This window comes from Equus asinus, chromosome 25 (genome assembly GCF_041296235.1).
Source record: "Equus asinus isolate D_3611 breed Donkey chromosome 25, EquAss-T2T_v2, whole genome shotgun sequence".
In the NCBI taxonomy this organism is placed as follows: Eukaryota; Metazoa; Chordata; class Mammalia; order Perissodactyla; family Equidae; genus Equus; species Equus asinus.
The window spans coordinates 42,834,664-42,855,283 of NC_091814.1; the positions used below are offsets into that span (position 1 = coordinate 42,834,664).

At 53.0% G+C, this 20,620-nt stretch overlaps 2 protein-coding genes across 2 annotated transcripts in view; both read right to left on the minus strand.

Moving 5' to 3' along the window:
• LHX4 (LIM homeobox 4) overlaps nt 1-685 on the minus strand; it is a 57,018-nt gene extending 56,333 nt beyond the window's left edge. Inside the window, exon 1 of the mRNA XM_070497593.1 lies at nt 400-685. The gene's annotated coding sequence lies outside the window, so the exon portion shown is untranslated. The remainder of the gene's footprint in view (nt 1-399) is intronic.
• Nucleotides 686-13,769: 13,084 nt separating this feature from the next.
• The window catches only part of QSOX1 (quiescin sulfhydryl oxidase 1), a 40,483-nt gene continuing 33,632 nt past the window's right edge, over nt 13,770-20,620 (minus strand). The window contains exons 11-12 of the mRNA XM_014845273.3: nt 19,334-19,513; nt 13,770-17,409 (exon numbers count right to left, since the gene is read on the minus strand). Coding sequence (XP_014700759.3) covers nt 16,616-17,409; nt 19,334-19,513 — 974 coding nt within the window. The 3' untranslated portion in view covers nt 13,770-16,615. The remainder of the gene's footprint in view (nt 17,410-19,333; nt 19,514-20,620) is intronic.

The window sequence follows — 20,620 nt, forward strand, 5'->3', positions numbered from 1 at the left end:
GGAATGCAGCTTCTGGAGATGCTTCCTCACTTCCACCCTGAAATCAGCAGGGAGGAAGAAAGAAGGAGAACTCAGAACTCAGATCCCCATTTTCCCGTACTCCCAGTGACGTGAGCCAGGTTTCAGGCCACCGTAGTCGGAGATCTGGGAGTCCTGGAGGAAAACCAGCCCCAGGAGAACTCTGCTGAGCCAGGAGGGTCTCCAGGGGCTCCAGAGCCGGGGTCTGCCCCAAACCATGGGGCTCTGAGCTGATTCCTACCTCTGCGCTGGGGCCTGAGTGTGTGTACACGTGGGGCCATACCCTCTCACCTCAGTATCTCCCACACCCTCCTCCTGACTACTTCCCCTCCAGGCCCCTGACACGAAGCAGGACAAAGAGAATTCTCGAAGTGAACTTACCAGAGGTCAGGAGAAGAATCTGCCTTCATGGTGAGGATTGGAGCCTGGGAGTGGCTGTCGTCGCTGAGCCCGGGTGGCTCTAGAGGACAGTCAGAGAGTGTCTGGGAGGGGAGCAGCACCCCCATCTAGGGTGGGGAAGGGGTGCGGTGGGTGGGGTGGGGCTGTTCCAAAGGAGGATCCAGACAGAGCCCAGAGGAGGCCCCTCTCCTCTTTTCTCTGAGAGAAGGTGCTCTGCTCCCCCTTGGAAGCTGGGGAAATGAGGGTCTGTCTGGGGGAGGGTAGCAGAGGGGCTGGAGACCGCCTCAGAGAAAATTAAATTGCACTTGAGGGCAAATTCTATTAGGGAATAGAGCCTGTCTCTCAACAGCCTGCGTCCATTTAGGAGATTAGCTCAGCCCAGCACCTCTACCCCAGAGCCCGGTGAGCTCTGTCCCTGGGCTGGGGGAGGCAGGCCTGTGGCCTCTGGGGGCCCAGCCGCCCCTGCTCCCCACTCTGACCCCCAGCCCACCCTGAGAGGACCCTTTTCTCACCACTCATAGCCCCTAGGCTCTTTGAAAGTGGCCAAGAGGACATGAGCACTCTGCTGTTCTCCTAGAATATCGCGGTGGGGTTGAGATGGGGTGTGTCCTGGAACCTACACAGAAAACAGAGACAGGCAATGCCAGAGAGGACAGAGACAGGCTTTACCATGCGTGGGTCTGGGGCAGGGGCAGGGAGGTCAGAGGTCAGCCGGTTGGAAGACAGGAAGGATCTGGATAGGTGGAGAAGTGGGAAGAGAGAAGGCGATCCGGTGAGCCAAAGGGCAAGAATGAAAGTGGGGACAAGAGGCAGGGTTTGAATCAGATGAGCTTGGAACCAGGGAGCAGGTACAGAGAAACACAAGCGGCTGACGTTTGAAGAATGTCAAGTGAAATGATAAATTAATGTAACGTAATGGTAAATGGTAAAATAAATTCATCTGTAAAATGGGCATAAAATGATAACATGTATCTCACAGGACTGTTGTGCTGCTTAAATGCACACACCAAGACTTCAACAAGAGTTAGGAGTTATTATTAGCAATTGGTTATACGTTTACACACTTTATGCTGGTTCCAAGCTTGGGCAGAAGCGTCTAGACCCCAGGCTCTGTGAAGCCCCCTTACCAGCCCCAATTTCCTAGCACCAGGCTCTGATTCACAGGCCAGTCTGAGCCGCTGGACCCTCCTCTGGACCCTGCTGACCACCTGCCCCTGAAGAGGTGATGCCTCAGAGTGTGCTGGACTCCCCTCAGGTTCTGTCTATAAAATTATTCCATGTGCTTAACAGAACTTTCTTAGGCACCTGAAATGTATCCTGGGAAGAGCAGTGCCCAGTTTCCAGAACAAGGAGAAACGTCGGTAGAGGCAGCATAAAACGAGTTCTGAGAACACGTGGTGGTGTATAAACCCTTGTCTCTGACCCGGCATGACGTGTCCCAACGTGTGTGACCCTCCTCTCACAGGCCCCTCCCAGGCTGGCCAAGCACGCTGGGGACACAGAATTTCAGCCCCAAGCGAGCTTAACCTTTCAACCGAGGGTTAGACCATGTATTTATATTGCTGGGGTGGTTGCACTAGCCGAATTGCAAAGGATTTGTGTTCTGTGGGGGAGCACAGAAGAGGGGGTGTTCAGAAAGGGAAGACCCTGAGGGAGGGAAAGAGAAAGTGTGTGGTGTGCTGGGGACAGGGGTGTTCCTGGTCTTGAGGCTGCGTGCAGGTCAGTCACACTGTTCGTTGTGGCATGAAGGGAGAAGCCCAGAGCTGTTCTGCCCATGCCTTCCAGCCCAGGGTCCCTCTCAGAGGGGCTGCTCCTGCCCAGAGATGGGCCCCAGTGAGCCCCTACCCAAGCCCTGCCCCCTGTCCAATTGTCAGGGCTTGGGTTTAGCAGCTGAAGGTACTTGGTGAGTGCCGGGAGCTGGCTGGGGTTGCGGATAGCCTGGCGCCCTCCCAGTGCAGGCTGCGCAGGTCTCCCAGGTCCAGCTTTCTGGCCTCAGACACACCAAATAGCATTGACAAGGCCCCTGCTCCCTGAGAGCGCCCTCCTCTCTCTTAGCACAGGGGGAAGAGCTCTCCTTGGGGTTCCAGTGTCTTCATGATGAGAACATTCCTGATAACACACATTCCTGCCCATGACCGGACATGGATACCCCCACCTTGTCCCAGCCATCCACTCATGGAGACCCTCTCGGCATCTTTGAGAAGGCAGTCAAGGACTGTTGATTCTCATTAGCTTCACTCTCTGAAGGCAATCTTATTTACAAGAGGCCTCAGTGCCAGAGGCCGTGGGCAAGTTACTCAACCGCAGGAAAACGGAGAGAGTAACACCTGCCGCTCAGGATTACACATGAAGGAATTGTCCTCAGTGCCTGGCCCTTAAGAGGCGCTCTGTAGATGGTAATAAATGTTGTTATGAAGTCCTTGGCTCCTTTCTTTACTTCTCCTGCTGACAGTAAAGAAACTGTCTTGTTCAGCATCATGTGTTCAGTTCCAAGTATAGGGCCCAGCATATTATGGCGTCTTAGTAAATATTTGCTACATGATTGGAGGAAAGAGGGAGTGAGTGAGTTTATAAGTACAGAATCCACTGCCCCAGCCCAAGAACAGGGAGAAGCTGGAGCACATCCCCCGGGGCAGCAGCACAGCTCTCAACAGCTGCCCTGGAGTGGCTGTCGGTGGCCTTGTCAGGCCTGGTTAGGCTGTCGGACCTGTTATTGGTGTGGTCGCTGGCTGGATACTCGCGGTTACACGGCTGTCAGGGCCCACTTACCTCTCACCCCTAATGGTCCCTGGCTTTTTATGTACTTCCTGCTCTCCCTCGGCACTCTGCAGACTTTATTACTTGTGCCACGTGGTCCCCGTGATGAGAGCTAAAGAAGAAAGGGAAAGCCTGGAATAATGACCCAGATGTCACAGCACAGGAGAAGCCACACCAGCCTCCTGCTTGAGCCGCTGTTGCTGGATGAAGCTGGGGGTTCCCGCCCGCCAGCTCTGAGCGTGCTTCCCCAGGCCCTGGGCGCATGTCGCCTCTCGCCTCCTTTCCGGGCACCGGCCCCTCCTCAAGCATGGAGTCTCTCAAACTCTGGCATCACAGGACCAGATCCTCATCCTGGAAGCATCAGAGAGGACTTCTAGCCCGACCCCCACCCCTGCAGAATTCTGTCTGCACACCCCTGCATGGCGGGCATCTGGTTCCTGTGAGAACACAGCAGATGTCGGGGGCTCTCTCTTTTCAGAGGCAGCCAGGACCGTTTCCAGGCAGTTCTGCACAGGACTGTTACTTTCTACAAAGTTTTGCCTTTTAATAAATTCAGTTGGAAGCGCGATTTTGCTGGTGTGTGTGTGTGTGTGTTGCAAATGCTTTATAGTTAGCACCTAAATTATTGTAAATACTTTCAAAAGGGCTCTAGCATCTGGAGTTACATGCTTTTCCACCATTTCTTTAACAGACAATGATAAGAGTAAGAGGTGATCTCCAAAATTCAACTTAGATCTTTGCTTTTTCAAAATGGGCTACTGACGGCCCGTTGGTGTAGTGGTCAGGTTTGCACACTCCGCTTCGGCAGCCTGGGTTTGCAGGTTCAGATCCTGGGTATGGACCTAGCACCACTCATCAGGCCACTCTGGGGTGGCATCCCACATAAAGTGGAGGAAGATTGGCACAGATGTTAGTTCAGTGACAATTTTCCTCAAGAAACAAGGGGAAGATTGGTACAGATATTAGCTCAGGGCTGATTTCCTCACACACACACAAAAAATGTAGGCCACTGATTCTTAACAGAATTTTAGATTGTTGACTATTTCCTAAAAACACAGAAATGGATTGCGCTCAAAGATTTGGTCACCTTTTACATGATCACACCCTTAAAGAGTATACACACTGCACTACATTCTCATACAAGGAGTGGACCTTTGGTGTTCATGCTAGTCAGAGAGGGCCACGTGGTAGTGTGTCACACAGGCCACCCCTGATGAGCCACCCTGATGAACCATGTCTCTAGTACTTGTGCCCTCGTGGAGTCCCCTCCCCTTGAATCTGGGCTGGGCCTGTGGCTTACTTTAACCCATAGACAGCAGCAGAGGTGACACTGTGACAATTCTGGGACTAAGCTTTAAGAAGGCCTGGCACTGGGGGCATGGGGTTTGGTCTCCTCTCCATTAAGATGTTCAACCTCTCTTTGGTGCCGAATAGCTCACCAAAAAGGGTCTAACTGAGTCAGCCTGGGACAGAGAGGAGCCAAGTCCTGGCAAAGTGGGGAAGTGTTTTACTTACTGGGGGGAGTGGAGGCTGTGAATTCATTCATCAGAGAGACACAGGGATGGACAGGATGCAGCCCGTGCCTTCCCAGAATTCACTGTCTGATAGGGGAGGCCGGTGGTCTGCATACGCCTTTAGCGATTTGATGGGAGCAACAAGAGAGCAAATGGATGGTGCTTACTGTGGCCTACAGACAGAAGAGCCTGACTGCAGGTGCGTTTGAGGAGGGTCAAGGAGGGCTTCTCAGAGGAGGTGACATTTGAACCCAGGCAGGAGTTGGGGGCGGAAGGATTTTGGGTGGGGAGAAGAGCACACACAAAGGCTCATGGAATGAGATAGGACCTGGAGGACCCACAAGTTCTGCTGTCTAGACTAGGGAGGGGTGCCTGTAGGAGTGGCGGGAGAGGTGGCTAGAGACGTGGACAGGCGTCAGAGCACAGCTGGATGGCGGGCTATGGGACTTGGACCTCAGGCCTGGACCGCTCACACCAGGGGTATCTTGCTGAAAAATACCTGAGACGATGCCCTCTTCTGCTGAGACACCCCACCTGCCCTCTGTCTAGGATCAAGCCTGGACTTCCAGGCTGTTCCTTCAGTCCCCGGCTCAGGCCATGTCCCACTAGCTGACTCTTAGTGCTTTGTCCCCCTTCCTTCCCCCCACCCCTGCCCGTCGTGCTAATTCTTCCGGCCTGACACCCCCACCTCCCCCTTCTGAAGTAGAGGTGACTGTCGGGGCCCCAGAGCCCCTCAGCCATTCTGTGGGGTCTACCAGGCTGGATGACAATGGAGGTCTTCACAGGGCGGGGGTCTCCCCTTCTAGACGCCACTCTCCTTGAGGGCAGGCCACCACATAAATATTTGCTATGAATGTTGCTGCCCCTCAGGAGAAGCCCACCGAGAACCTTCCTGTGAAAGGGGGACAGAGTGCCAGGAGCAGCACTTCTGTAGCAGACTGTTCCACAGCTGAAGCGTCTGTGACTATGACCAGCCGTAGCAGGTCCCCCCAGCCCCAAACACACACACAACGTTGATTCAGCCTTTTCAGTCACGGAAACTGGACAGCGGCGACAGGAAGCGTTGCTCAGGCCACGGGCAGGACACAGAAAGGAATTCTCCCAGGGAGAAACAGAATTAACCCCGCTCTCTCCTGCGCGCCCGGAGGTAACAGGCCTCCTTTAGGCCTGTAATCCACCGTGAAGGCTGCATTTCACACTCGCCGCTCTGGAACAGGCCTGCTGGGAATTGCTCCTGGAGAGGGAAAATTGGAATGCGTCAGGGTAATTTGTCTATTTGACCACACACGTTTCAGGGCTGGCGCTCATGGTCTGAGCTGTGGCTGGTCACGAATGAAACTGGACTCAGACAGATCAAGTGCTGGACCCCCTCACGCTTGCTAGGAGAGGGCGCACACAGCAGACCGGCTGACCAGCACACCAGGCTGCTGGGCTGGCACAGTCACTTGCCTGCTGTGCCGTCCAAGTTATTCACCTTGGCACCCTGCCCCTCCCTGATTGGAGCGAGGAGAATCTCCTGCCAGGCCTCCCCTACAGGGTTGTCATTGGGTCTACACTGGGAGCTGGTGTGGGAGTTTTAGACGTTGCAAATATCTTTTCCCAGGGAGCTTTCTGCTCGCTCGCCTGTGGTGTCCTCCTTGAACAGAAACCTTTCATTGTGGTGTAAGAAGTCTGTTGACACTTCACCTTATGGTGTGTGCTTTTTGGGTATTAAGAAATGCTTTCCCATTCCCATGTCGCAATGATATTCTCCCATATTTTCTTTTATTAGCTTTGTAATTTTTTACCTCTCCTGTTTAGGTTTTTAATCCATGTAGAGCCCATCTTCATCACAAGGCAGAGGTCCAGTTTTCTTTGCTCCATATAGTGAGCTAGTTTCCGTATCACCATCCATTGTCCCATCGATTTATGATGCCACCCTTGTCATATTTCACATTTCCATAAATTCATGGGTCTTCTTTTGAACTGTTCACTATGATCCATTGGTCCATTTATTTGTTCCTGTGGTAAAATCATAATTAAAAAATATTTGTCATAGGGCAAGCCGCTTTCTTTGCTCTCCCCCACCAAAAAACTGACTTAGCAATCCGTGAACTTTTACTCACCCTTATAAATTTTAGAATGAAGTTGCTGAGTTCTACAAAAGAAATCCATCTGGACTTTTGATTGGTGTTACATTGAATTTTAGATTAATTTGAGGAGAACTTTCTTCTCTACACTATTGATCTGTCCATCCACAACCATAGACACTCTCTCTGTTCAGTGAGATCTCTGTTTATGTCTTTGACAAGTTGTCCCTGTTTTATTTTCTCTGTAACGTTACCACTGCGTGAGATCCTTGTTCATTTGTTTCTTTCCCTGATTACATCTGTCTCTTCCTACCATCTCACCACAAAACATAATCAGAGATCCCTCTTCTGTTCAACCCTGGTGTCCCCAGTGCCTATTTTACTGACCCTACTTTACTGCTGAAAGAAACTGAGCTTTAGAAAAGTCGACCTTCCCAAGGTTGCACAGGTGGTCAGCCACAGGCCATGATTTGCAATGGAAGACAAATGAGGAAAAGCAGGCTGGGGTCAGAGGGGGGGCAGGTGCGGGGGGCATGATGCTAGCTAAGAGATTTGGCTTTTATCCTGTAGGAAAAAGGGAGATTCCAAGAGACCGTGAGCAGGGGCCAGGCGACACGACAGAGGAGAGTTAGGAGGCTACAACAGAGAGCAGGGCAGAGGCAAGAGAGAGTGGAGTTGACGGGGGCAGAGGCTGCAGCAAAAGGGGAATGAGAAGGAGGAGAATTCATCCACAGGAGGGGACCAGGCGGCTCCAGCCCTGGGGAGACTGCCAAGAGAGGGACCAGGCTTGGCGAGGAAGACGTGGAGCTGGCCTTCAGACATCCGGAGAGTTGGAGGAGCCAGAGACTGAAGATGGAACTGGGGCTCAGAAGGGAGACCAGGAAGAAGAGAAAGATTGCAAGTCAAAGGGACAGTGACGCTGTGCATTTGTCGGCAGTTCTGAATATGCTGACATGGAAGGGTCTTCAAGATGTAGTATTAAGAGACGACCACGCAGTGCAGAATGCTATTTATAGCATGTGTCTTTCCTTGTATTGGCATAGAACAGGTCTGAAACGACACCCAAGAAACTGGCAGGACTGCTGGCGACCAGGGAAGGGACCTGAGTGGCTGCAGACAGGACAGGGAGGGGGACTTTTTGCTCTACGTCTTTTTGAATTTTTTGAATACTTAAGCATGTGTTACCTCTTGAATAAAATGAGTGAAATTAAATTTTTTAGAAGAACAAAGCATGCAAAAGGACTTTGAGATGAATGAATGACTTTGCAAACAGTGTTTCTTGCCTTTGAGGAATGGTACGAGCTCCTCTGTGGAGCGTCGCCTGTCCCTGCTGCTCCTCAGCCTGCTGAGTGACCAGGCCGCCGGCCGCTTCCAACACCCATGGCCCCGCCCCTCGTGCAGCCGGCTCACACTACTCCAGGGGCAGCGGCCACCTGGTTGTCCATGTTGCTTGGGTCCCTAAAGTCCACCCGTATCCTATTCCCTGGCCTGCTGCGATTAGGAGAGAAGGCTGCGGGCGTTAATAATGAGAACCTGACTTGAACTCCCGTCACGTGCCAGGCGCGGGTAGGGACTCCTTCAGCCCTGTATGACCTTCTTCACAGCTGAAGAAGCTCAGGCTCAGAGGAGCCCTCGCCAAGGTTATGTGGCCAGTAAGGAGCATAGTAAGGAACTGCAGTGGGATTTGAACTCAGGTCTCCTTGACCCTGAAACATGCTTTTTCCACAGTGGTAGCTGCTTCCTAATAACTTGGTATTCACTCATCCTAACATCATTAAGCATCTTTGATATTCAAAGCACTGGCTGTGCAGCACTGAAGGGGTACCAGAAAGAATGACATGCTTCGAGGGATGCAAATCCTGGGATGATACCCACGGACCACCTATGATGTGCCGGGCCACGTGTTCACTCCTGGCGCTGCAGGCGACGAGGGGAAGACTGTCCTTGTCCTCATGGAGCTCAGAGGAGCCAGGGGAGGAGATAATGGCCAGGGAACCATGCTGCCATGTGGTAAGTGCCCTCCGGGGGAGGGTTCACCCAACTCAGCCTTGAGGGGCTGGGAGGGCTTTCCCGAGGGAGCCACATCTCAGCTGAGTCTAAAATCAGTTCGCAACTCAAACGGCCCTGGGGCAGGCAGCTAGCTAAGGAGCAAGGCGAGCTAGGTCCATTCTTAGACGTAGATATGCTCCGCCTGAAAATCAAATACATAGGAAGATTCTTCACTTCCACACAGCACTCTCTTCCACTTTTCCTGAAACCTGAGTTGTGTAGTTAGAGATGTGAATGCAGGGAAATACGCCCTCTTCTAAATCAACAGTGCAAATGTGATGATAAACGGGAACTGCCCCTTGGCCTCCAAATCAGGAACGCAAAAGGGAGAGGTGGGCACTCTGACCCTGGGAAGGAAGGGCCCGGTTGACTGTTGCCCTGTGGGAACTGGGCCCTGTGCGGGCAGGTCTTCCCATGGGGAACATGGGGGTCGTTCCAGGTTTTGGTCAGTATCTCTGATTACTTCCTTAGGACAGATTGTGAGCAGTAAAATTACTGAATCAAAGGATATAAACATCTTTAAGGTTGATATATATTGCTATATTGTTTTTCAGATATATTATGCCAACTTACGTCATCATCTTTCCAGCATCAAATTGTATTGTTACACAATCTATAAAAAATGATATTATGTTAATCTTTCACTTCTTTGATTATTAAAGAATATCGTTTCATTTATTTATTGGTCTTTGTAATTCTTCTTTTATGAATTGACAGTTCATATTCTTGGCCCATTAAAAGTGTTTTTAATTGTAAAATAAATATTTATTTAATAAAAATGAGAAAAATACAGACAAGTAAAAAGAAAAACAAACACCTATAATCCTACCACTGACTATTAACCACTATTAGCATTTTGCTGTATATATTCCAGGTTTTACCCAGGCATTCAGTATCCATAAGTATATACGTATTTTCTTTTTTCAAAAATAAGATCATACTATACAGAACTGTTTTTGCAACTTCATATTTTCACTTAACAACATGGTGTGGAAATATTTTCAGGTTAAAAAATACACATTTGAATCATTTCTGGTGGCCATGTTCTATTCCATTGTAATGATATTCCAGAATTTAATCAATCTCCCATTTTGGACTTTAGGTCAATCTTATTTTGATATTATAAATATTCATCATATAGCAATCTTAGTAAATATCCTCAATTACTTCTTTAGGATAAACTCCAGAAATAGAATTGTTGGATCAAAGGTTATATATTTTCTCAAAGCTTTTAAAACATATTACCAGTTACATTACATTACAAATTACATATTTCCCAAAGATTCTATCAGTTTATACTACTACCAGCAGTGCAAGAGACAGCTCTGTGGCAGATTATATTCTGAAAAGAACAATCTCTTCCATCTCACATAGTTTTCCAGAACTTTGCTACTGCCCCATCGAAAAGTGGAGTCCAGGACTCCTCCCGTTGATCCCAAGCAGGACTTTTTATCTGCGTCGTGGGCGAGCCTTTATGTCTGTCTCAATCAATGGAGGGTAGCAAAAGTAATGCTATGTGGATGCTTGCTCTTGGAATACAGTTCACACGCTGGGAGGAAGTCCGGGCAGCCCACGGAGAGGCTCATGTGGAGGGGAACTGAGGCCGCCTGCCCACAGCCTAGCTGAGCTTCCAGGTGACGGCCAGCGTTGACTTGCCGGATGAACGCCACCTGGATACACTGCATGGAGCAGAGATGAGCCATTCTCTGCTGATCTCTGCTCAAGCTGCAGATTCATGAGCAAAATAAATGATGGTTGTTTCAAACTACTAAGCTGTGGAGTGGTTTGTTAACAGCAGTAGATAACTGATGTGTCTCATTTCCCCTCACTCCAGCTAAATATTATCTTCTTTTTTTCCTTTTCATTTTCGCCAGTAGGATAGACAAAAGTGGCATCTCCCACTTGGTTTTAATACTTTGGCCCATTATTTTCAATAGAGCTTTGGTGCTTTTCTTATTTACAATGGAACTTTAAAATTCTTTAATCCTATTTTTATTTTCCTTGTTTTTTTCTCTTCAAAAGAAATGTTTATTGCAAAAATTCAAAAACAGACTTAAGGATTTACGTCAGAGCCAGGACTAGGGTGAGGTCTTGGGTGCCGGAGGGCAAACTTCAAGAGGCGCTCACTCTCAGGTGCTGACCTGCACTGGTGGGGCGCTGAGGAGAAGGGTCTTGGAAATTTTGCACCCAATCTTCCTCCCTTGCCTCAAACTAGTCCCGGCTCTGATTTAAGTCCACTCCAACCTCACTTTCTAGATATAACTGCTGGTCATAGTTTGGCATATATTCTTCCAGATTTTTTCTAGATAAACATTAACATATATGCACAACAATGTTATAAATTACATTATTAATATATATTAACATTACAATCTATTATATTTAGTAATTTAATTTATACATTTACATTAAATTATGTTAAATTACATTATTAAATATATATTTAGTGATAAGTACAGAAAGTAATAAATAGCAATATTTATGTTTACAGAAATGTATCCTTGGACATATTATGTTAATACTCGCAAACTGATCATGAGCTTGATCTCAAGATTGCATATTTTGTAACAGTCATATCTCTTTGTGATATTTGTGGTATAGATTTTCCCAGTTTTTTAAGATGTAGGTTGATTTTATTTTTAACTTATTTTAAGAAATTGTTGTCAACTAGATCGAACTCTCACCTTAGTTCTATTTTCCATTGTTTTTATGCTTACAAAAATAGCAAAGTATTCAGCTATATTTTCCTATGCCTTATTTTTTACATCACTGGGATTTATTTTGGTGTATGGCGTGAAGGTGGGATCTTAGGCGAATTGTCCCCAAATAATCAATGTTCTCAACATCATTTACTAAGCAATCCCTCCCTCTCCAAGGCAGGACTCTGTGACCCCAGGAAGCGTTGAGTTCGAGAACTTGACGGGGACGTTGTAGTGCAGACTGAACTTAGATGAGGTTTTCGGTGCCCTTGGAAGCACGAGCTGCAATCCTGTGGTGGCAGAGGCTTCGGCAGACACCGGTGAGAGGCAAGCCCTGCCATCGCCGAGGCGGAGGAATGAGGTTTAACAGGCAGCCGTGAGGCCCACTTTCCTCCGGGGAGCTCGGCAGCCCCAGGGAAAGGATTTTTGCTCCCTCAGGGTAGAGAAGAGTGAGTCTCACCAAAGCAGCACCTGGAAACTCACCAGCCCTGCCAGGTAGCTGTTACCCGAGAACCTCAGCAGATGCTCAGCACCCAGAGGCCAGCGCCCCCATGGACTGCCCCTTAGCTTTATCTCTTCCTGTTGGCAGAGGCCCCCACCTTTGCCTTGTGACTTCTAAACTCTCTCCTCCTTGTCTGCGACCCACGACCGTCACACCCCCCCAACCCCATCCCAGGCAAGGGTGAAACCTAGAGGGTAGGGGCCAGGGAGGCTGAGCAGAGAGACTGGGCCATCAGCCCTAGGCACTCCAGCGACCCTCCTGGAGGCCATCACATCCCCGCTCACCCTCCTCCAGGGCAGAGACCAAGGCTTTGAGAGGAGACCTCCTCTGTGATGGACAGAGTCCCCGAGGCTCTGGGAACTGGGACCCCGAGTGCCTGGGACCTCTGTCTATTGAGGAGAGGGCACTGCCGGGGCCAAGTTAGGAGGGCTGAGGCCCAGGGTAGGAGAGGGAGGAATGAGAAAGGCAGTTGTTTTACCTCTTGGGTGTGAAGGACCCTGCAGGGCAGCAGAGAAAGGGAGAAAGTAAGGGTCAGAGACAGGCGAGGCTAGGCCAGGTTGGACCCTGGGAGAAGGCACAGCCCTGCTCTGTGGGGGTTACAGATGCAGCTCGAGGAGGAGGCAAGGCAGGCACGGGGGGACGGGGGTAAAGATTAAATAGTCCTTCTTGGAGTTCAGTTCTGAAAGCTGGCTCTGTGTGTGTGCGTGTGTGTGGTGGGGAGAATCCTATCAACCTAAAAAGCAGCCTTTGCCTTCAGAGGAGCTTGGTCCTGAAATGGGAGGCAAGGGAGAAGAAAGAAGATGGTCGGGAAGGGATGCCTGGGCTCCCTGGACCTTCCTTGGAATCTGGAGGGTCTCAGGTGGCAGTCTTGGGGAGGATTAGGCAGCATCGGGGGGAGGAACCTATGGGTGCTCTGTCCCCAGGCTGCAAGCTGGCGTGAAGGAGCTTTCCCCCTTCATGGTTGTCCCAGGGTTTCATGCGGACACAAACCACAGAAGCTGTGATTCCGTCAGTCAGGAGTCCTTTCTGGAAGTCCCTGAGGGGACAACCTCTCACTGAGTTGACAGCAAAGCGGCTGGAATCACAATGAGAGGTCAAGGCACCTTAGGGACCAGGGAGCTCATCTCAGGCCTTCCTCTTGCAGGTGAGGGAGGAAGCTGAGGCCCGAGAGGTGAATGGTTTACCCAGCATCACACCCAGCTCATTAGTGGCCAAGCCAGGAGAATGAAGGAGGTCTCCTCCTCCTCCAGCTGCTGGGACTTTTCCCTGTGGCCGAGGCTGCGTGGGTCCCCCGAGCCCACTCCTTACCCACACCCAGATTATGGCTGCACCTGGGCTCCCCACCTGGACCTGGTGCTGAGCCCGCGAGGGAGGAGCCAGGCCAAAGGTGGGCCACGCCTCTGGGAGCTCCTCAGCCCCCAGGTGGCTTCTGAATGAAGTGGGCCCTCAGGCCTGCAGTTCCTCCACCCCTGCCCAGGAACCCCCACTCCCCTCCCACTTCGCGCCTTCTCATCCTTCAGGTCTGGGAGAAGCCTCCCCACCCTGGGCTGGTCTCTGTCCTTCACCACTCTTACCACACTCTGTCATCTTTTTCTCCCTTGTCTGTCTTTTCCTCTACAGTGAAAGCTCCATAACAGCAGAGACCACGTCTTTCTTCTCTGTTTATTCCCAGCTTCTAGCCTAGTAAGCGTTGAAAAAGCTTTAAAATTTTTTTTAAAGTTTTTTGCTTAGAATTTCTTGTATTCACTATTTTTCCTTTGTTGGATTTGGCACGTGCTTTCTCCTCTGCCTGTGACGCATTTTTCCTCCTTATTTTCCTTGCTAACCCCCACTCATCTTTCAAAACCCAGCTCAGCTGCCTCCTCCTCCTCTAGGCGATGGTTCCTGAATGCCCAGTAGGTAACATCGCAGGCGGAGGCAAGTGTCTCTGTCCGGCCCCAGGACCAGGAGCCTTTGCTTTGCAGGACCCTCTCCTGCCGGGGAGCTCTTCCAGGGTGCAGAGAACAACCTGGAACGGCTGGTGGAGTTCAGGCCACCGAAGCCCCGGCTCCCAGCCTGGCAGACCGGGTGGGGGAGGAGACCAGCTGGTGGGCGAAGCCGGTTTATCGATGCTGCTGAGCCCTGGGGAAATCAAGGTGAAAGGCAGCAGCTCAGCTAAGGGGGGAGGCCCACCTTTGTTTATCAATCAGAGGGGCTTCGACGGGGCAGAAAGGGGCTCGGCTGCGGTGAGGAGGGAGACCCACACCCACTGCCAGGGCCCTAGTGGACCCCAAACACGTCCCTGCCTCCTGCCTCGGGCACTGTGGGTAGACACTGTGGAGCTGGGGCTGCCCACAGCAGCTTTTCCTAATTCTGAATACCTGAGCTTGGTTTTAGAAAGTACGGTCACCGGAGCTCTAAGGGCTGGATGATGGAAATCTTTGCACTTGACATTGTCAGGTACCAGGTGCGAGGGGAGCAGGCATACTCAAGTGGTCTTGGCCCGGTGGGCACATTGGGCAGTGGCCCTAGGAGCCTCTTTCACTCTCTTGCAGGCCAGGGTTGCACGGCAGATAGCGTGCTGACCTGTCAACCTCCCAGCCAGGGCCCCGTGGAGCAGGGGGAAATGAGCAGAGCCAGCCCAGGAGGATGGAGGGGGCAGGTGGCTGACTAGCGCTCGACACAGAGAGGGAACATGCGGATGAGGACGGAGGAGAGGCCTACAGAGACGCTCCAGGCTGGAACCCACCCGAGGAGCCTGGCAGCTAAAGGGGAAACACAGGGCTGACAGAAGCAGGGAAGGGGGAGGGTTGGCCCCTGCCTGCCCCCATCTCCACCCTAGCTGCCCTGGCAGAGGGAGCTGCTTGGCATCCCACCTGGTCCACCCAGGGCCGAGGCCATCTGAGCAGAGTGAAGATGTCAAAGAGAAAACCCCAGATCGGATTGAGGCTCCTGCTCCCCCTTAATGAGGTTCATTATCAGCTGCTCTGATCCTTGTAAAGCCCGGCAGGCCGGATTAGGGGCAGGCTCTCTAATCTGGCTGACTCCTCCCTGCTGAGCAGCCAGCCCAGGCCCAGCTCTCACAAACAAGCCCTCTCCTTCCTTGAGGGAGAGCTGGAGATGCAGGGCGCTCAGCAGAACTGAGAGCCCCGAGGCAGACGCTCCCCAAGAGGCCGGGGGAGCAGGAGGCGGTGGGGTTGTACCTCCACCGAGGCCTGTCCCCAGTGCATGTGGAGACTGAAGGGCTTGGGGCACAGAGAGCTCGGTAGGCAGTGGGGGAGGCCCCCACCCAGGAGAAAGGGGCTGTGATGAGGGCACCTTGTCCCCTGCAGGCCAGGAGCTATGTGAGCTGGAGGAAATCATGATAGGCCGGATCCCAGGCTGGATTCTGCACGTTCTGTCCAGACCTGGACTAGGTCTCCAAGAAGCAAGTTAAAGAACACACTGGTGCTTGCCTTAACAAAAATAATTTATTCTACAACCCTCCCAAGCAGTGGAGTAGAGTGGGAATCAAGCATGTGCACAGTGTCACCCTCCCCTCTGACCCTTTTAACCTCTACCCGATGAGAGGTGGGCCCTTGAGAGAGATGAGACTCATCTTCCTCCCCTAAACCCAGCACGCCCCACGTTCAAAGATTAGCATCTATTCTTGAGACTAAAATCAAGACAAAAGACTCCGCTGCCAGAGGCGTGGAGCCCAAGCATGTTAGAAGCAACCGTCTTTTCCCTGTGGCTTCACTCTCCCCCTCACAGCTAAGCCCTGAGCCAAGGCACCATAGACCCCAACAGCCCTAAGTCCCACACTATCCCCTCATTAGGTCCCACCACGCCAGCCACTCACCCCCAGCCCAGTCACCATCACCCACCCAGCTGAGCACCCCCCACACCAAGACCAACTCCAGCCTGTGCTCTTCCTGTAGCAGAGGTTTGGGGAAGGAACCAGTCAAGGCTCTCCTCCCACAATCCCTGACCCGAACCTCACCCCTCACCCGGGAGACCAGCATGACTTCCAGAAGCTTCTAGACCCCACCCTAAAGCCAAACTCCAGCTGGGAGGTCTGAGGGGCTGGAGGATGGGCAGGCCATGGGGGGCCTGTTTGCATCCAGAAGGGAGCCGGATGGAATGTAGTGAGGAGTACCACTCACTCCAGCCCACCCAGCCCTGGGGACCCTCCTCTGGATGGGAAACCTTGGAAACTGTGGCCCCACTTGCCCCAGTTTAGGGCCAAGACCAACCAAGAGACACTGAAGCTTCAGCGAGAATGGGGCAGGACTTCAAATAAGCTGAAAAAGAGGCATTTGGTGCTGAGAGGCCAGGGACTGAGCCTTCCAACCCCACTGGCCAAGGCTGCCCCCACCCTACCCCGTGCTGTCACATGAACCTGGACCCTGCGCATATCTTTGTGTCTATGGAATACTCCTTCCCAGAAGGCCCAAGAAGGTTCACTGGAGCAAGGGTTTTTCCTGGATTTCCCCCGACAAAGTAGGAGAGGGATGAGGCAGTGGGGGTGGAAGGGGGGCAGTAGGGGGAAGTGGAGGGGGGCGGGGGCAGAGGGGGAGGGCGGGCGGGGGGCTGGAGGAGCCCCATGGATGGCAGCTCCCTCTGCTGCCCCCCTCCCAGTTGGACGGTTCAGGCTGCGAGATGACTAGCGTGGCCCTTCAGGGCCCTCATCCTGGCCCGGAAGTAGGTGTACACGGCCAGCAGGCCCATGAAGGACAGGGAGTAGAGCACCACACAGAGGCTGATGTCCAGGTGGGAGAAGTCCCTTTCCAGCACCTGTAGCCACTGGCCTCGGCCCCGCACAGCCCCAGCCTCTGGCTCCCCCTCAGGGACGCTGGCCAGCTGCTTGGAGCTGCGGCCCACTCGCCTCAGCTCTGAAGGGCCTCGGGGGAGGTGCTTCTCAGCCAGGAACTCAGCCAGCAGCTCAGCCCCTGTGTCTCGCTTGGTCAAGTGTTGCTGCCCTTTTGGCTGCTTCAACTTATCCCTCTGAAGCTCTGCTGTGCGCTCAGGAGGTCCCTGGTCTGGCCCAGCTGTGGTCACACCGAGGCCGGTGTGCATCTCCTGGGGGCGACTCTCCCCAAGTCTCTCCACTGGAACATCTGGGACGAGGGTTCCGGGGGACTTTGTCCCGGGGCCCACCATGATCTCAGCCTTCTCAGGGCCCAGAGTAAAATTTCTGGCCGCCAGCTCCAGCTCCCCCGGCTTCGGGGCGGCCGCCATCCTCCGAGCACTTCTCCGGGGGCCTGGCACAGCTGAAGGAAGGTCCAGGACGATGTTGCTCGGGGAGAAGTGGGTCTTCAAGAAGCTGAGGGTGTTGCCCAGGTCCCACACAGGCGCACCTCGGAGTTCATTGTGGCAGGCAGAACAGAGCTCACGGGGCGGCCACTGCACCTTGGGGAACTGGGGGTCCTCGCTGGGGGCACCTGGGGAGGGAAGCACACACAGCTGGCTGGGACAGACTGGGCCCACCTGGAAGCTGAGACCTCATTCTGCACTGCCAGCTTTCTCATCTGCAAAAAGGGCTTCCCACTACCCTTTGAAAGGATGGGTATGAGAAAAGGTAGATTAACAAAAACAAAAACAAGCACGGGGCCTGGCGCACAGAGAGAGCCCGATAGCACCTCTCCAGGGTGGAGGATTGCTCCCTGCCCCCTACCCCCAACCCTCCCCATTTCCCCAGGGAAGTGTGACAGCTCCGTTCCAGTCACTTCTCAGTGTGAACCATCTCTCCTTATTGACTTCACTGCCTGTTTGTACCCGTGGACCAGATGCCAAAGGCTAAGAAGACTCAGTGGTCTGCCTTGTAGTCTTTGAGTGCTCTGCTAGTATTTATCTCCTTTGCATTTGTTTGAAATTTTCCAAGTTTTATACACTGAAGATATATTACTTGGTAATTAAAGGGAAACGTTTTTTAAAACCAGAGTTCGTGGCACAAGGTAATTTCACAGGTGGTCTCCTTTACCCGGGACCCTCTAGGGTGGGCAGTGTCAGTGGAATTTCTCCTTAGCTGGGCTCTAAGGGGCAGGGAGATTCGGGGCCAGGCTGAGGAAAGGGCCCTGGGGAGAGTCAGGAAGGTGTGCTGACTGCCAGCCTGTGGAGACCCCCAGCCTGCAGGGACCCCAAGCAGGCGTGCCCGAGCCACAGCCTGAGCCCCAGAGGGCCTGCCACCAGCCCCTGGCCCAGCGTCACCCAGGGAATGCCAGTCAGCCCATCTCCCTTGTAGGAGGCACCTCTCCCAAAGGGCTTAACAGAAAAAAAAGTTTCTGGTCAGCACGAAGCAGCAGCAAGTGATGTGAAAGTTAGAATGGTTATTTGGGGGAGGGGGCAACAAGTCGATTCCAAGGGTCCACTGAGAAGCCATAGTGAGCGGTCAGTTTGTACCTGCTCTTTATTGTTATTGGTTTGATCTGGAAGGAGCCCTCTGGAGAGGGTAGGTTGCTGCCTTCCTTTCAGCCCCGGGCCCTCCAGCAGCAGCTGGCCCCCAAGGGAAGCTGGGAGCCTGCTGAGGTCATGGGGCTGGAGGGTCAAATGGAGCATTTGGTGGCAGGGGCGGGGTGGGAGGAGAGACAGGCACGCGTCTTCTTTTCAAAGTCCACCAGGAGGCCCCAGGAGACAGAGAGAGGGCAGCGCGTGCACTGCCACCTGCTCCGCTCAGCTCCTTTAACCTCAGCCCCGCCCCAAGCTGCATCCCCCACCTCCCACCCCCGGAGGTCTGTGGCAGCCACGTGCACTCCTCTCCCCCCACAGACAAGTCCAGCTCCATCCACAGATGGCTTGCTCCCCCATCCACCAGCTTCTGGTCACGCCTAGAGTTCAACCCTTTTGCCTGTTGGACCCGTCAGACTCCAGTGCATGGGGAAGAGAAAACACTGGAACGAGGGAAACTCAGAGACAAGGCCTCCCTCTGGAGAATCTGTCCCTGGTATTTCTAGGAAGGGCCTGGTCTTTCTTTTCCAGCACAGTTTATCATCAGAGCCCCCCCAGGGGGTGGAAAAGCCCAGATCTCTCCTCCATATTGGTTTGAGTAAGGGGCCAGTAGCCAGAAAGCAGAAGAGGGCGGGCAAGAGAGGGACCCCAACAGGCCAGAGGGAGGGGGCCTCTGCAGGGGAGAGTGAGCACTGGCATTGGAAGACCAGGGTCTTAGAGGGTCAAAGCCTCAGTTTCCTCACCTGGAAAATGGGTCTAATGATACTGACGCATCTGCAGGGCTGGCAGAGCATGTGAAAGGGCTCTGTGTGCTGTGAAGCACTGGGAAACAAAGGGGTTACCTCTGCTCCAGGACTCCACAGTCCCCCACCTCTTCCTCCTCAGTGGCTGACTCCAGCCTTGGAGGTGATCCTTCCTTACCTGCGAGGCGAGCGTTGACCTTGTTGTGGCTGGACCAGAACCAGAGGACTGCGCTGTTCGGATTCTTCACCCGGTTCATGGAGGCAGCAGCCATCCGCTCAAAGTGGCCAGCGCACTCTCGGCAGCCAAAGAAGAAGCGAACGTAGCTGCGGATGGCCTGCAGCACCTCTTGGGCCTTGGCTACAGGGGAGAGGAGAGGCTGTTCACCGGGGCCCTTCAGGCTGCTTTCCCTGCTGGCCCCACCACCCTTCCCTCCACAGGCCCGCCATGGTCACCCTGCACAGGGACCCCACACCTCATCCAACGAGGGGCCCAGGCTCTCCTTGCTGACTTCTCCACCTTCTCAGGATCACTTCAGAGTTGTCTCCATCTCCTCCCAAATTCCTAAACCCCAGTGTCCCTTCTTGGCCACTCATCCGGACCCTCGTCACTTACTGACACTCAGCACAGAGTCCAAACTCATCAGCAGGACACTCGTGCTCTGTGAGACGTGGCTGGAGAGGTAGGCAGGGGCCAGCGTGCCCACCGCCCAACCCCGTGCCCTACTCTGCTCCCCTTGCCTTAGGCTTCCTGTTCCGACCTGCGCCCCATCCTGCCTGCTCCTTCGGGCACTCTATCGGGAGTCCATCCTGACCTGGCTCTGCACATCTCTAATCAGTCTCCCTCTCCCCTCACTTCCTCCCCCAGGGCCCTCAGGACTGACTCAGCACAGGCCTCTGAATATTCTCCCACCTTCTTGCTCTGACTGCCACTGGGCTCCTCCCTGAAGATACCACTGCTCCCCCAAACACGCCCCTCTTACACCCTTTTGTCTCCCACACTCCACAGACCTCAGGGCTGGAGGGGGCCAGGTAGCCTCACTGCTGTTGGCTGCTTCCAAACTCTCTCCTTCCTCCTGCGAAAGCCCAGCCCGTTCAAAGCCCGTCTCCTCTTCTCACCATCCATCCCCTGGGACATCAGCACCCTGAGCTCTGTCCCACCTACCACTGCTCCCCACGCGATCCTTCTGGCAACTTTAGTGCCCACACCAACGATGCCTCACCTCTTACCTCCTCGGCCCCCTCAGCTCCCCCTTCCCCCACACCCACCTCCAACGCCCGCCTGCCACCTGCCCTGCAGCTGTACTTGCCTCCTCCGCCTGCCCATGTGCACTGGCCCTCACCCTTCTCTCCTCCTCTAGGATTTCACTCCTGTAAATATTCTTTTGTTATTGCATCATCAATTTCTCCCTTAACATAGGATCATTCTGACAGGTAAAATCTACTACAACTGAGAAATCCCTTCTCT